The 13209-nt window shown below is 36.5% G+C and overlaps 1 protein-coding gene across 1 annotated transcript in view; it reads left to right on the top strand.

Annotated features, from left to right (window-relative positions):
- The first annotated feature begins 6035 nt into the window (after positions 1–6035).
- Positions 6036–13209, top strand: part of ankrd27 (ankyrin repeat domain 27 (VPS9 domain)) — a 43199-nt gene continuing 36025 nt past the window's right edge. Inside the window, exons 1-2 of the mRNA XM_039656678.2 lie at positions 6036–6188; positions 12695–12817. Coding sequence (XP_039512612.2) covers positions 12716–12817 — 102 coding nt within the window. The 5' untranslated portion in view covers positions 6036–6188; positions 12695–12715. The remainder of the gene's footprint in view (positions 6189–12694; positions 12818–13209) is intronic.

A 13209-nucleotide genomic window follows, 5' to 3' on the forward strand; every position in this document is an offset into this window, starting at 1 on the left:
AACGAGAAAGGCAAGCGGCTGTGGACACTCTACTGCTGGGATGTAAACAACCCGCTCCCGCAGTCGCGAAAGAAGAATCATCCGGCGTTACGCCGATCATGGAGGTAATGTTAACCGAAAATCCACCAGATGCTGTTAATGAATCCACTGTAACGTTAAGCCTGCAGTGTTCTCCAAGTATGGCTGATGCGGCAACGCAGACGGAGGTTAGCCAGTCGGACGCAGCGGTACAGTGGCCAGCTGATGTGGACTACCCGGTAAAAATGGAGCATATTTATACAGGAGAAGGTGAAATTGAAATGGGTGTACAGGAGGATGACATTGATAACTCCCAGGATCTGTACTTCTCAGATGATGAACTTGGCAAACAGAGTCAACCACAGTACAGTCATTTTGATCCGGAATACATTGTAAGTTCATCTGAGTTTTCTCAAAGCACCCAGGAATCACAAGCTTCAACAAACACGCATAAAGAAATGCGGCTTTTTCTAGTTTTTGAGGAACAGTTAAACCAATTGCTTCAGCGTTGTTTAAAGTGTGGCTCCCTGATTGTCCAGAAAAAAGTGAAAGAGCTAAAAAATGAAGGATCACAGTTGACACTTGAGCTCACATGTGCTAAGAGCTGCAGTTACAGATGGCAGTCTCAGCCTACTCTGAGAGGGACCGAAGGGACAGGAAACCTGCTTTTAACCGCATCAGTTTTCTTCAGTGGCATCCATTTTGCTAAATTTGAGCGTTTCTGTAGTAACATGAACCTCAAAACAATAAATGAAGACACATACACGTCACTGAGGAAGAAGTTTGTGTTTCCTGTCATTGAAAAAACGTGGATTAAAGAGCAGAGTGCAGTGTTAACTACAATGAAATCACAAGAAGAAGTTGTTCTCTGTGGAGATGGCTGGTGTGACTCTCCGGGGCACCCCGCCAAATACTGTACATATACTTTTTTAGATGCACAGACTCAAAAGGTTGTGGACTTCAAGGTAATTAGCTGCACTCAAGTTTCGAACTCTAATACCATGGAAATCAAAGGTTTTAAAGAAGCTCTCAAAACCATAGAAGAAAATGGAGTGAAGGTCTCAGCCATCTCCACTGACAGACATCCACAAATCATTAAAGAAATGAGGGTCAGTAATCCAGAAAAACACCATGAATTTGACCCTTGGCATGTGGCAAAAGGAGTGTCAAAAAAACTGGCCACTGAAGCTAAGAGAAGGGACTGTGAAGGCCTGGGACAGTGGATACCATCCATCGTAAATCATTTGTGGTGGAGTGCTCAAAGCTGTGACGGTAATGCCGAAGTGTTGAAAGAGAAGTGGATATCTGTAATACACCATGTTAAGCCTAGTTCACACTACGTGATTTTAAGCCCGATTTAAGCCCGATTTGCAAATCGTTGAGTCGCCGACAAGTCAGGGTGTTATCGCGTGCAAATCGCGGGCGATTAGCGGACGATTAACGCTCGCCAATCAGTTAGTGTGAAAGAGCCAACAACGCATCAAAGACAGCTCGCAGACAGCTCGCAGACAGGTCACCGAGCTCAGAAAAATATCTAGCATGCTAGATATCTCGCGCAGTCGCGCGACTCAATCTCAGTGATGTCATGAGTACAGCCAATCATAGCAACGCATGGGTTGAGGACACCAGGTAAATCTTACTTTTTCTTTTTTGCATTTTTTTTTTCTCAGAGCATATCGTCGAGCAAACAGTGTGCAGCACTAGTTTCTGTCTGACGTCCATATTCGCGTGTTGTGTTCTTCTCTGCAGTTTCGCGTCATTTCTGGTTCGTTTTATTGCGTGGTTTTTCGTTACAAAACATGGTTTCTAGACCAGATAGAATCGTGTTGTTGTCAACTCGTTATTTGTTTGAGTATTTTCAGGATTTAGACCGTATTATAGTACTGAAACAGCTCTCATTGAGTCACAAATGATATGCTCTTATCATCCGATCGTGGTTGTATCTCTATATAGTGCGTTGTTAACTCGTGTAGTGAGTTACCTCCTGTTGTGGATCAATCACGTTGTGTTGTGTGGTGTGAACAGCTAAACAACTTGAACACTCATGATTTCACTGAGAGCAAGTCATGTAGTGTGAACTGCACAGTTCAGCCCGACATTTTAAAATCATGTAGTGTGAACTAGGCTTTACCAACCGACACGACTGGCCAGGGAACAGGCACTATCACCAATGTTCTCACGAGCCCCTTGATGAGACGAGCCAGAGACGCAAGCTTTGGCTAAAGCCAGGATCTGAAGCCCATAATGCACTCGTGAAGGTTGTGACACACAAGCGGCTTTTGAAAGACCTGGATCATCTGACAAAGTGCATCCACACAGCAAAACTAGAGGTATGATCATATACAAGCATATTCAACCCTTGTGCATCAATTAAAATGGCAGATTATTCACTTTATTTGATTATTTATTGCTAAAAAAATTAAGTAAATCCAAAAAGTTTATGAAAAACATTTTTGAGCTTTATTTTATATAAAATATATGAAACTAGTTGAACTCTAAAACGTCTAGAAAATCAAAGTCATAAATCTATTTAAGGTTTGTTCCAAATTAGAGGTTTTATTGCAAAAAAAAAAAATTAGCCTGACTTCGTCATACTCGTATTCAAGAAAGAATATGAGTCTGAAACTCCTCCAAGAGTGGGTATTTTTTGTACTTAGTGCAAAATATTTTTTTTTAATAAAGGAAATGGGGTGAAATATTAAAATAAAAATGCACACCTGTGGCAAATTGTATGCAGTTAGCATGAACACAAAGTTATCAAAAAATAAAGCCAAAAAAATGTCAAATTAGAGGTTTTATTGCAAAAAACCTTACTGAAGGTGTCAGCAAAACTCCCAAAATACAGTGATTGGATTTGTTATTTGCAGTCGAGTTTTTCTCTCTCAATATTACAAACACACAACTCATACTAACCACAGTCTGACATCTATACCAACTCACCCACACACATCGTGGCATAATTTATCCAATTGGCTCTATAAAATGCTGAAGCAGAAAACAGGAATAAAGCGTGTATTTGCTTTATAGGCCAAACCTGAAAAAATGGCGCCATCTGATAAAAAAAAAAAGAGTAAAAATTTAAATTTTGAAGCCTTGCCAACAGAATGAATCTTAACAAAGATTGCAACATTTTATAGTTAAATGGCACTGGCATTAAAAATCAGTTTTAATGGGTTTCAATTTTTGGCAAAACGACTGGGTATTTTGTGTACTTAGAGCAAAATAGTTTTTTTTTTTTTTTTTTTTTATAAAGGAAATGGGGTGACATGTTAAAATAAAAACACAACCTGTGGCAAATTGTATGCAGTTGGCATGAACACAAAGTTATCAAAAAATAAAGCCAAAAAAATGTCCACACGGGTTAATAAATATTCTAGTCATTGTGATGTGGCAGGATGTGACTCACATATTTTAATAGTTTATTTCAAATTTGTTTTAGGTGTACCACTCCATATACCTAAAATACCTCCCGAAGAGAACACATTTTGGATATCATGTGATGATCCATGCCTCCATGCTTGCTGCTCTGGATCATAACAACAATGTGAACAGGGAACAGGTGTGTGAACTGTAATCAATCCTATCTCTTGTGAGCACTGCGTGACACTGGATATTGCACATCAAACTCTTCCTAACACCTTGTATGTATCTATTTTCCATATTTGTGTTCTTGAACAGGCAGTTCTTCGAGATGGGGAGAGTGTTAGTGAACCCAAGTTCATAATCTCATGCAGCAAAGTCCACAAGACATTCAGAGCAAAGGACTATAGCTACATGACCGCTATGATTGCAGATGTTCTCTCCTCTGTGTTAGATTCAGAACAGGACATGGACATGACAGCTAATCCAACACAAGAGAGATTATCCATTTTTCAAACACAGCAGTTTTGACGTTTCAAGTAGCTGCATCATTACGTACACACCAGCATACTTCAAATGCACAGAGTCTTAAATTTAATTGTAGTCAAGCACACATAATACTTGAAACTTACATTTGATTTTAGAGAACATGCAACATTTCTATTTAAACATTAACATTTCGTATGATATCCTATTTTGTTGCATAGATTGTTTTCTTGACAAAATGCTTTCAAATGTCAACTATTTGGCTATATTTTATTAAAATCCTACTTCTGCATGATCGCTGTCTTCATTTGCAAACCCTGTTTCTTATTTTGGTAACTGCACATGATGGAGTGACCCTGCGGACTCTTCCCCCTAGCCAGCCGTGCATCCACCATGTAAACTGATGACATGAGGCATATCTGTGAGACCTAAAAGGCAGACATTTTAAAACAATTCAACTATTATGTTATGAAAAAAAAAAATATTTAAGCTGTTTGTCTTAACCAATAAAACAGCTGAAGCCTTATTTAGCTTTATTATGCCCCTCCATCCAAGAATGTCTTAGAATTAACAGTCTGGCGGGAGGGGGGTCTATTAAATAGATAGTTATTAAATAATGGTGTTAAACTAGTCTATTAAATAGACTAGTTTGTGACTAAACAATTCTTGCATCATCAGGAAAGATATATAATTCAAATATTAATTTTTAACAATATTAATTCTGAAATTAATTAAGTAATTCTTAATACTTGAAGGTAAATTAAACATGATTTGGGGAAAAAATTTGGAATGCACTTAAATTAAGTTTATGTAAATAAAAGGATTGAACAAACTTAAAGGGTTACCCAAAAATTTAAATTATGCCATTAAAGACTCACCCTCATGTATACATTTCCATTGGAGGGACAGAAAGCTCTCGGATTAAATCTAAAATATCTTAAACTGTGTTTTGAAGATGAACGGAGGTCTTACGGGCTTGGGCCGACATGAGGGTTAGTCATTAATGACATAATTTTCATTTTTGGATGAACTAAGGTGTTATTGACCTAATTAAATTAAGTTGATAAAAAGTTTAAAAACTAAGAAAAGATGTTACCAGTCTGTTGCACTGTTGGATTTTGTACTGTTGAAAAACCTAGAATTTAACTTTCGGTGTTACCAATTAAAATAATTTGTTAAGTTGGTACAACTGCTTTCTTTCAGTGTAATGTATGAATGATGCTAAAACATAAGACATTAGAAACATCATTCAGTATCTATATAAACTTTCATGGATTTTTATTTGTTCTTTTTTTTTTAAGTCAAAAGGAAACTGCTCTCCAGTATAGGGCATTGTGTGTTGTAGTAATTTTACCTTATATTTTGAGCATAGTGTCATTAGAATTAACAGTCTGGCTTTTTTTTTTTTTTCTGATGGACTGTAGCACTAATCAAGACACAAAACAACAAAAACTAAAAGTACTAATGTATTTAATATATTTGTATTAATCTTCAAAAGTGAAAAAAGAATACCATATATGTACAAAAATACATATTTGTATATTTTGTATATATACAAAAATAATACCATTATTATATTGTAATAAAATATTTTTAATATTTTTTTATTAAATAATAAAAAATAATTATTTATTATTAATTATAATTATTTATTATAATTAATAATAAATAATTATTTTTTTATTATTTAAAAATATATATATATATTTTAATTAAAATTAATTTTAATTTTTAAATTAAAAAAATATTTTTTATTTAAATCATTTAATGAGAGGTGTAAAATAATATTAAATAGACTAGCCTATATCAAGAATGCAATTTTTGTTTTTACTCTACAGTACAATTAATACATTTTCATCCTAATTTAAATTGAACATGTTTTACTGTAGTGTATTTAAGCATGTTTTAATGAAAGAATAAAACCTGTTTTACAAAATGACCAGGTTTGATCAACAACGTTTTGGAGTTTTCCACTAGAGGACGCTGTTGTCCAGGCATGCACATGCACGATTTCCCATTGATTTTATTTGATTGTTATTTTTGACATTTTTGTCATTTTGATTGTTTGTGCATCAGAGCTGAAATTTAAACATTTTTAAGAAGATTTCGCCTTACCTAAACAAGACGCTTCCCTGTGCGCGACAGCAAACTGAAAGACGCTTTGTGATTGGCTAACGCTTCATCGAGTGCAGCTCTGATTGGTGTGTGTCAGTTCCGAGGAGTCATCAGTGTTCCTCACGAGACTGAAATGTTTCTGCGTTCGCTGTCAAACTCCAGTAAATGTTCTCTTTACCACTTTACCGTCTTGTACATAATTATTTGAGGTAAGATGAACCTGTTTCCTCTTTCAAGACGGCTTATAGTTATATCTTCAGTGGGTTTGCTCTTTTGTTTTAGAGCTGTTAGCAATAGCAAGTCTGGGACTGACAGAAATTGGTCGCTAATATTAGTGGTCATATTGTCATTATTTATATACTGCATCAATGAAACATGCATGTGTACACAATATATTACAACTAATCAAATACCATACTTGATCAACCATTTGACCCATACAGTTTGTGTTTTCTTCTGGTTTGCAAACGGCTAGTTAGCATCGGATGCTATTTGGACAAACCATCAGTCATGAAATACAGATTATGTTTTATTACGCATAGTGTTGAATTTTAATAATATGTGTGATCTGAATGGATTACAGACGGAACCTATGCATGTCATGTATAACAATATGCACACTGAACATATTAAGCCTCTTGTTATTTTCAATTAAATTGTGTGCTTTCATGAAAATTATCAGCTTTTTATAAGGCCTTTATTTATTTACTAAGGAATATAAGTGTTTCACAGTGTTCACGATTTTAAAACATGAGCATAACTGTTGCAATTGTCATATTTGCAATGATCATATTTTCAGTTGAAACTACAGAACGTCAGTTGTTTTCATTTGATGCGTTATTTCTGAACAAAATTATTTAATTTGCAGGGAAAAAAGAAAGAAAGTCTTTATTGACAAGATTTTTAGGAATTCACTTGAGATTGTCCATTTAAAATGATTTTGTGTATCCCTACGCACAGTTAAATAAGTGGTGAGAAAAATAGTGATTTACTTTACAATGTTGGGAGGTAGGCAACCCGTTTACAATAGTAATGCAGTGTGTCCAGTTTGTATCATAACTTCACAGTTTGTGTCAGAAATGGAGTCCATGGGACTGTAGTCACTTGATAATTGAGATAATTGCCATTATTTGACCTTGTGGGAAGCATACAGATTGAACAGGAGAGGTCCAACACTCTCAGGAAAAAAAGGTCCAAAAGCTGTCACTGGGGCTGTACCTTTTCAAAAGGTACACTTTTCTATCTAAAGGGTGCATATTGGTACCTTAATGGTACTTATTAGCAACTAAATGTCCATATTAGCACCTAAAATGTACATATTAGCAAATAAATGTCCATATTAGCACCTAAATGTACATGTTGACACCTAAATGTACATATTAGCACCTAAAATGTACTTATTAGAACCTAAATGTACATATTAGCACCTAAAGTGTACACATTAGCACCTAAAATGTATATATTACCAAATAAATGTCCATATTAGCTCCTAAAATGTACATATTAGAAAATAAATGTCCATATTAGCACCTAAATGTACATATTGGCACCTAAAATGTACATGTTGGCACCTAAATGTCCATATTAGCACCTAAATGTCCATATTAGCACCTAAATGTACATGTTGACACCTAAAAGGTACATATTAGCACCTACAATGTACTTATTAGAACCTAAACGTACATATTAGCACCTAAAATGTACATATTAGCAAATAAATGTCCATATTACCACCTAAAATGTACATATTAGCACCTAAATGTCCATATTAGCACCTAAATGAACAAATTAGCACCTAAATGAACAAATTAGCAAAAAAAAAAAAAAAAAAAAAAAAAAAAAAAAAGGGAGCCATTAAATTCATATAGTCTGGCCATATTCAAGTCCTAAATGTTAGCATAGGACTGTGATTATTGCACACAACTTTTAAGCTTTCTTGCAAGTTTGGTGTTTATAAACCCAAAATACATATAGTAATGTTGAATAATTTAATACAGATAAACAGATCAAATCAATAATTTGAAATATTTCTGTAAGACTGTAATATCACAAACAGTACACTATCAGGTACCTGTACTGTAGTCGAGCTGCAAGCTGCTTGCGTTGAGAATCAATGATGCCGCTGGCTGACCAGTAGCATGTCTAATGCTAGAGTGGTTCCCAATATTTAAAACAGCATCCATCACTTACCAGTTTTACTTGGCATTTTTTTTTTATTTTTTTTTTTTTAAGATTAAATACTTCCATAGCATGTTTTTTTTGTTCCTACTATGGAAGTCAATGGGTCCATCAACAGTCTGGTTACTGACATTCTTTAAAATATTTTATTTTGTGTTGAGCAGAAGAAATAAATTCATCCAGGTTTGAAACAACTTGAGGGTGCATAAATGATGACAGAATTCAGAATTCATTTTTAAACAAACTATTCCTTTAAAAGTAAGATATTTACCGATTAATGCTGGTTAATTAACGGTTTAAAGGTAATTCGACACTCCGCGGGTCTCCGCTAAATATCTGGTTAAATATCTGTGTTTGTTGTAGTCCAAACAAATGATCCATTTTTGTTTTGTCCCCCCGTTTAAAGTATAAAATCGTTCTGCTTGAATCATTTGTGGCCTGGGGTTGGGTCAAGATAAAAGATTGTGAAATTATGTTATATGGAAAGGCATGTGACCCATTGCCAGCGTATTGGATATCCGGGAGGCATGGCTCAATTTCACGTCAACCGGAAAACTCCATGAAATCCCTGTAAGGATCACAGGAGTGTGGTTCCCCGGCCTCAACCCAGTGTGTTATGGCCCGGAGGAGCCGATCACATGCAGATTTCACATTCTTCAGGGTTTCAGCAGACAGTCATCCAGGCAATCCTCCCATGATGCCCAGAACGAGGGGTGGAGGCCTGACTCTTGAATATTATCATGATTTTGGCCTTGACCTCTCAGAGTTGCCATGTGATTCTTTAATCTTCGCCTGGACACCCTGAGCCTCTTCATCTTCATGGCTTTCCTCTTCCTTATCCGCCATTTCAAAGATTTGAAGATGAAACTATTCACGGTGTCGCAAACTCTCTTTAACCGTCATAAATATGTGAGTAAGTCTTTAGCCGAATCGATCAAACTTTGCCTGGTTTTGCATGTTTTCTGCTTGGTACTTCTAAACTGAGAGTGTTTGTAGGAAAACACAAACTTCATGGCCTGAATACCATCTAACATGGTTGAATAATAGAGTGAAACACAACGATCTGGACGTTGTTTCCTCATACTATAAAAATGGAGTAAATCAATGGTGTTTAAGTGTAATTTAAAGGCTGTAGTATTAAAATAATCACAATTATGTTAACCGGTTGAATTGGTGGGTGAATCCGTATTGTTGTCATTAAAATTTTTGCAATGGGCTTAAAAACAAGATGAATTTTCTTTAAATTGCTCTATTAATTTTGAGATTGTTCTTGACGTGTTTTGTGAGACACCACAGTCTTTCTGGTCACAAATCACTCTCATTTTAAGGAAGCGAGCAGAATAGACTTGAGTTTATTTCCCACTCTGAACACAGTGGGGATTTCCTGCAGTGAGATACTCGACCAACACTGGCTCAAACACACACACACAACCATACGTGGAAATGTCTCGATGACATAAAGACTTTCCCCCTCAGAAAGATGTGCTGTGGCTTTATTTCAGTCCGAGGAAAGCTTGTTGTTCTGCTCTGCCTCCTCTGTTTACTTGGATACGATCATGTTTACTGTACGCTGGAGTTTCTTGAAGTTAATTTCATTTTCAGAATGCTTAAATGAGTTCAGCTGAATTTCTACTGATTGGACAGACAGTGAAAAGAGAAGAGAGCCTTTTTGTCTGTCTGTCTGTAGAAAATTGTGAGTGTTTTCCTGTGTGAAGTGGGGCTTGTCTCTGAAAAACAACAAATGCTACTGTAGGGTGGCTTGAGTGGTTGCTAGGGCGTTGCTATGCAGTTGATACGGTGTTCAGAGTAGAGCCAGACCGATATTATCGGCCGATATTAGGCATTTTCTAAACTATCGGTATCTGCAGTTATAATGGCCGACAAATGAATATTTCACAAATAAAATAAAAACGGATAAACACGCTTGAACCATGTCATGAGTGTTGGAGTTGTATAGTTTGTCCACCAGAGGGCGCTCTACACCGTCCCTGTTGGCAACACTCGTTGAGTTGGTCACGAGTCATACGTTGCTTGAATAACAATTAAAAGAACATCCCCATCTTAACTCAAATAAGCAGGACAAAATTTGTGACTATCATGTCCAGTTTTGCTGCTGTTAAATAAGCCGAGAGTGAAGAATTAGCTAGTAATAGTTATGTTACGTTACGTTGTTTCAGTGTAGTCGACTGACTGTCCTTTTAACTTTTGACAATGTGACTGAAGTATTTCTTTAATTGCGCGTGACAGTTATAGCAATGAGACGTATCATCTCTCCTCGGCCTGTTATATTGAAAATTTATGTTTTACAATTTGCAGAATGACGATATCCATTGCTAAATTATGGCTCATCATAGACTAGCTAACCACAAAGCTAGCTAATGCCACTATCATCAGTCTGTTCTGTTGTGACAATAAAAGAAACAAGTTTCTTTTTAAAATGCATTATCATATTATTTTAGTTAAAACTCATGAATAACTACAAATAACTCATGTTAGGGATATCTGTTAATGTTTTGTTGCGCGTTTCTGAAATAAAAAAATATCGGCCGATATATCGGATTTTAAAACCCAAAAATATTTGTATCGGTATCGGCCTTCAAAATCCTTCAATCCTTCCGGTCGGGCTCTACTTCAGAGTGTTTTTTTGAGGCATTATTTCGTGGTTAATATATAGCCTAAGGTGGTTGCAAGGTGACTGTGTACTAGGGCTGCACGGTATATCATTTTAGTATCGATATCGCCATGTGCGCATCCACGATAGTCACATCGCAAGGATGTACGATGTCACTTATAGGGATCGTAGATAATCGGTGATTGGTGATCAGTAGGCTACGTGCCAGCAGCTCCCCAGTTTATCAAATTGAGTTTATCAATTTGCAAGTCCTGTCAGTTTAAACGTCAAGCGCAAGAAGACTGGAACTTGCGCGCTGTTTTCTGTCAGCCTTACTAAAGCGCATTTTTGTCCCGCCAAAGCTTGACCGGTGAGTGACTTCTGCGCTCGTTTAAAGGGGTCTTGAACTGGATTTTTAAAATGTATTTTATTGTTATCTGAGGCTTGTTTTTTGCATTCAAAAACATCAAAATGAATAAGTAATAGGCTATTTTCTACCCTAGTTTTGAGCCCAGTTCAGAAACGCTCGGTTTTTATGGGCGTGTCGCACTGAAGACATGGAAGTAAACGCCCACTGCTGTGAGTGGAGAACAGTTTTGCATATTATAATGAGTTTCGACTCACCCGTCGATGCACGTGGGGGAAATCGTTTTGCCTCACATTTACAGATATACATTGTTGTGTTTCTTTAGAAATAAACAATGGACAAATGGAGTCTTTAAACGCCTAGGATGTAAAATTATTCGCTGTCAAAGTGACGCCAAAATGAATGGGGGTCAATGGAATGCTAACAGCAGGTGAAGGCTTGTTAGCCAATGGCGGCTCCTGGCAGACTTCAGTTTCCAGCTGGTGGATTACACCCATGGTTCAGACCAATGCATAAAAAAAAAACATCAGAAAGACTAAATTAACATACATTTACTCTCTGACAGTAGGGCGATTATAACAGAAATACAGTGGTTATCCTGGTTAATATGGTGTACAAAGCAGCACTGTGCAGTTTTATGTTTGTCCAACAATATTTACATGTTTCAGATATATTTGTATATTTTATTAAATATAACACCAAATACAAAAGTGTTCAGAGACGAGAGCTGGTTCGGGATTCCTCTTCAGCTAATCTCACTTGCTCAGTAAAGTAGTGTTTGTGTCGTGAGCACCACCAAGTCGCTGTGTTACGTAACGGCAGTGGCTTTGGGCATGTGACTAAATCCGTCCTCTTATTGGCCAGTTTCTTTCACTGTGAAATGGAAATGAGATCAGTTGTATTAACAGCATATTTGTGTTCATTCAAATGAGAGCTGTCTGTTGCCACCCATTTAGATTAATATATTTTTTACGCCAAATTTTCACTCTAAAGGAGGAAAATAACCATAATGATAAAGATATTGTTTTTAAAATCATTCCAACATTAGAGAACAGCAGAGTTCACATCACAACTATAACGATAACGGCACAGGAGAACGATGTCGTTGGAATCACTTTCAGAACGATTTTTTTCAAGCTGATGACAATCAGAATCAATCCTGCCTTAAAACACGCGAGCATTTAAAGCTGCAGACGACACAACGATATCTTCCACTGGTGGATGCTGAGATAATTGCTATAATAAAATCATTATATTGATCTTTATAGTTATCGTGTTTTGTTTTTTTAACACTTAGGAATGGGGTTTTGTTCAAATTACAAATTATTAAAATCTTGAGAATGAGTAATAATCATGCTTGCCACTTACTAATACATTAGGTATTAATGATATAAATGCAGCTTTGCAAAGTTCAAAAACAATCAGGAGAGAAAATGTAAGCCGAGCAACAGTGGTTCACTTCGTAATGCTAATCCAGTTTAGTTCGACCCCCACATTTCTAAAATTCCTTTCCTCCATATCATTGTTTCTCTTTATCTGTTCCTCTTGTTCTCTTTAAGGAGCTGGAGTGTGGGACACATATGGCTGTGTATGATGAGAATATCCTGAAGAACCCCTTTTACCTGGCCCTGGAGAAGCACAGACCGGACCTGAGCTCCAGGGTGGCAGAACTGCATGGCATCGTGAGTGCACACGTCCACATTTGTCACCATTGGAAATGCTGTTCAAGTTCTTACATACCGAGCAAAAGTGAATGAGGTTTGCGTGTTGACGACTGAAACGATGAACGGATTTATTTGTTGGACAGAATTAGTCATGTATTCGTTCATGTGACTGTGGTCAGTTCACATGCGGTCAGAAAGTATGTATGAACTGATTCTTCAATGTTGTGTGATGTTCGAAGATCAGATGATAATGGCAGTGTCTGTCTTAAGGTCATTCTCAAATTTAAAACAATGCTTAAATGAATACTTCTCCCCCTAAAAATGATTGAATGAGCTGCGTTTCAAGCTGATAAGCTTGAACATGTGATGCAAAAGTCTATATGATCACAGATTGTTCTGTTGTGGTTATC

This window comes from Pimephales promelas, chromosome 25 (genome assembly GCF_988280905.1).
Source record: "Pimephales promelas chromosome 25, fPimPro1.hap1.1, whole genome shotgun sequence".
Taxonomy (NCBI): domain Eukaryota; kingdom Metazoa; phylum Chordata; class Actinopteri; order Cypriniformes; family Leuciscidae; genus Pimephales; species Pimephales promelas.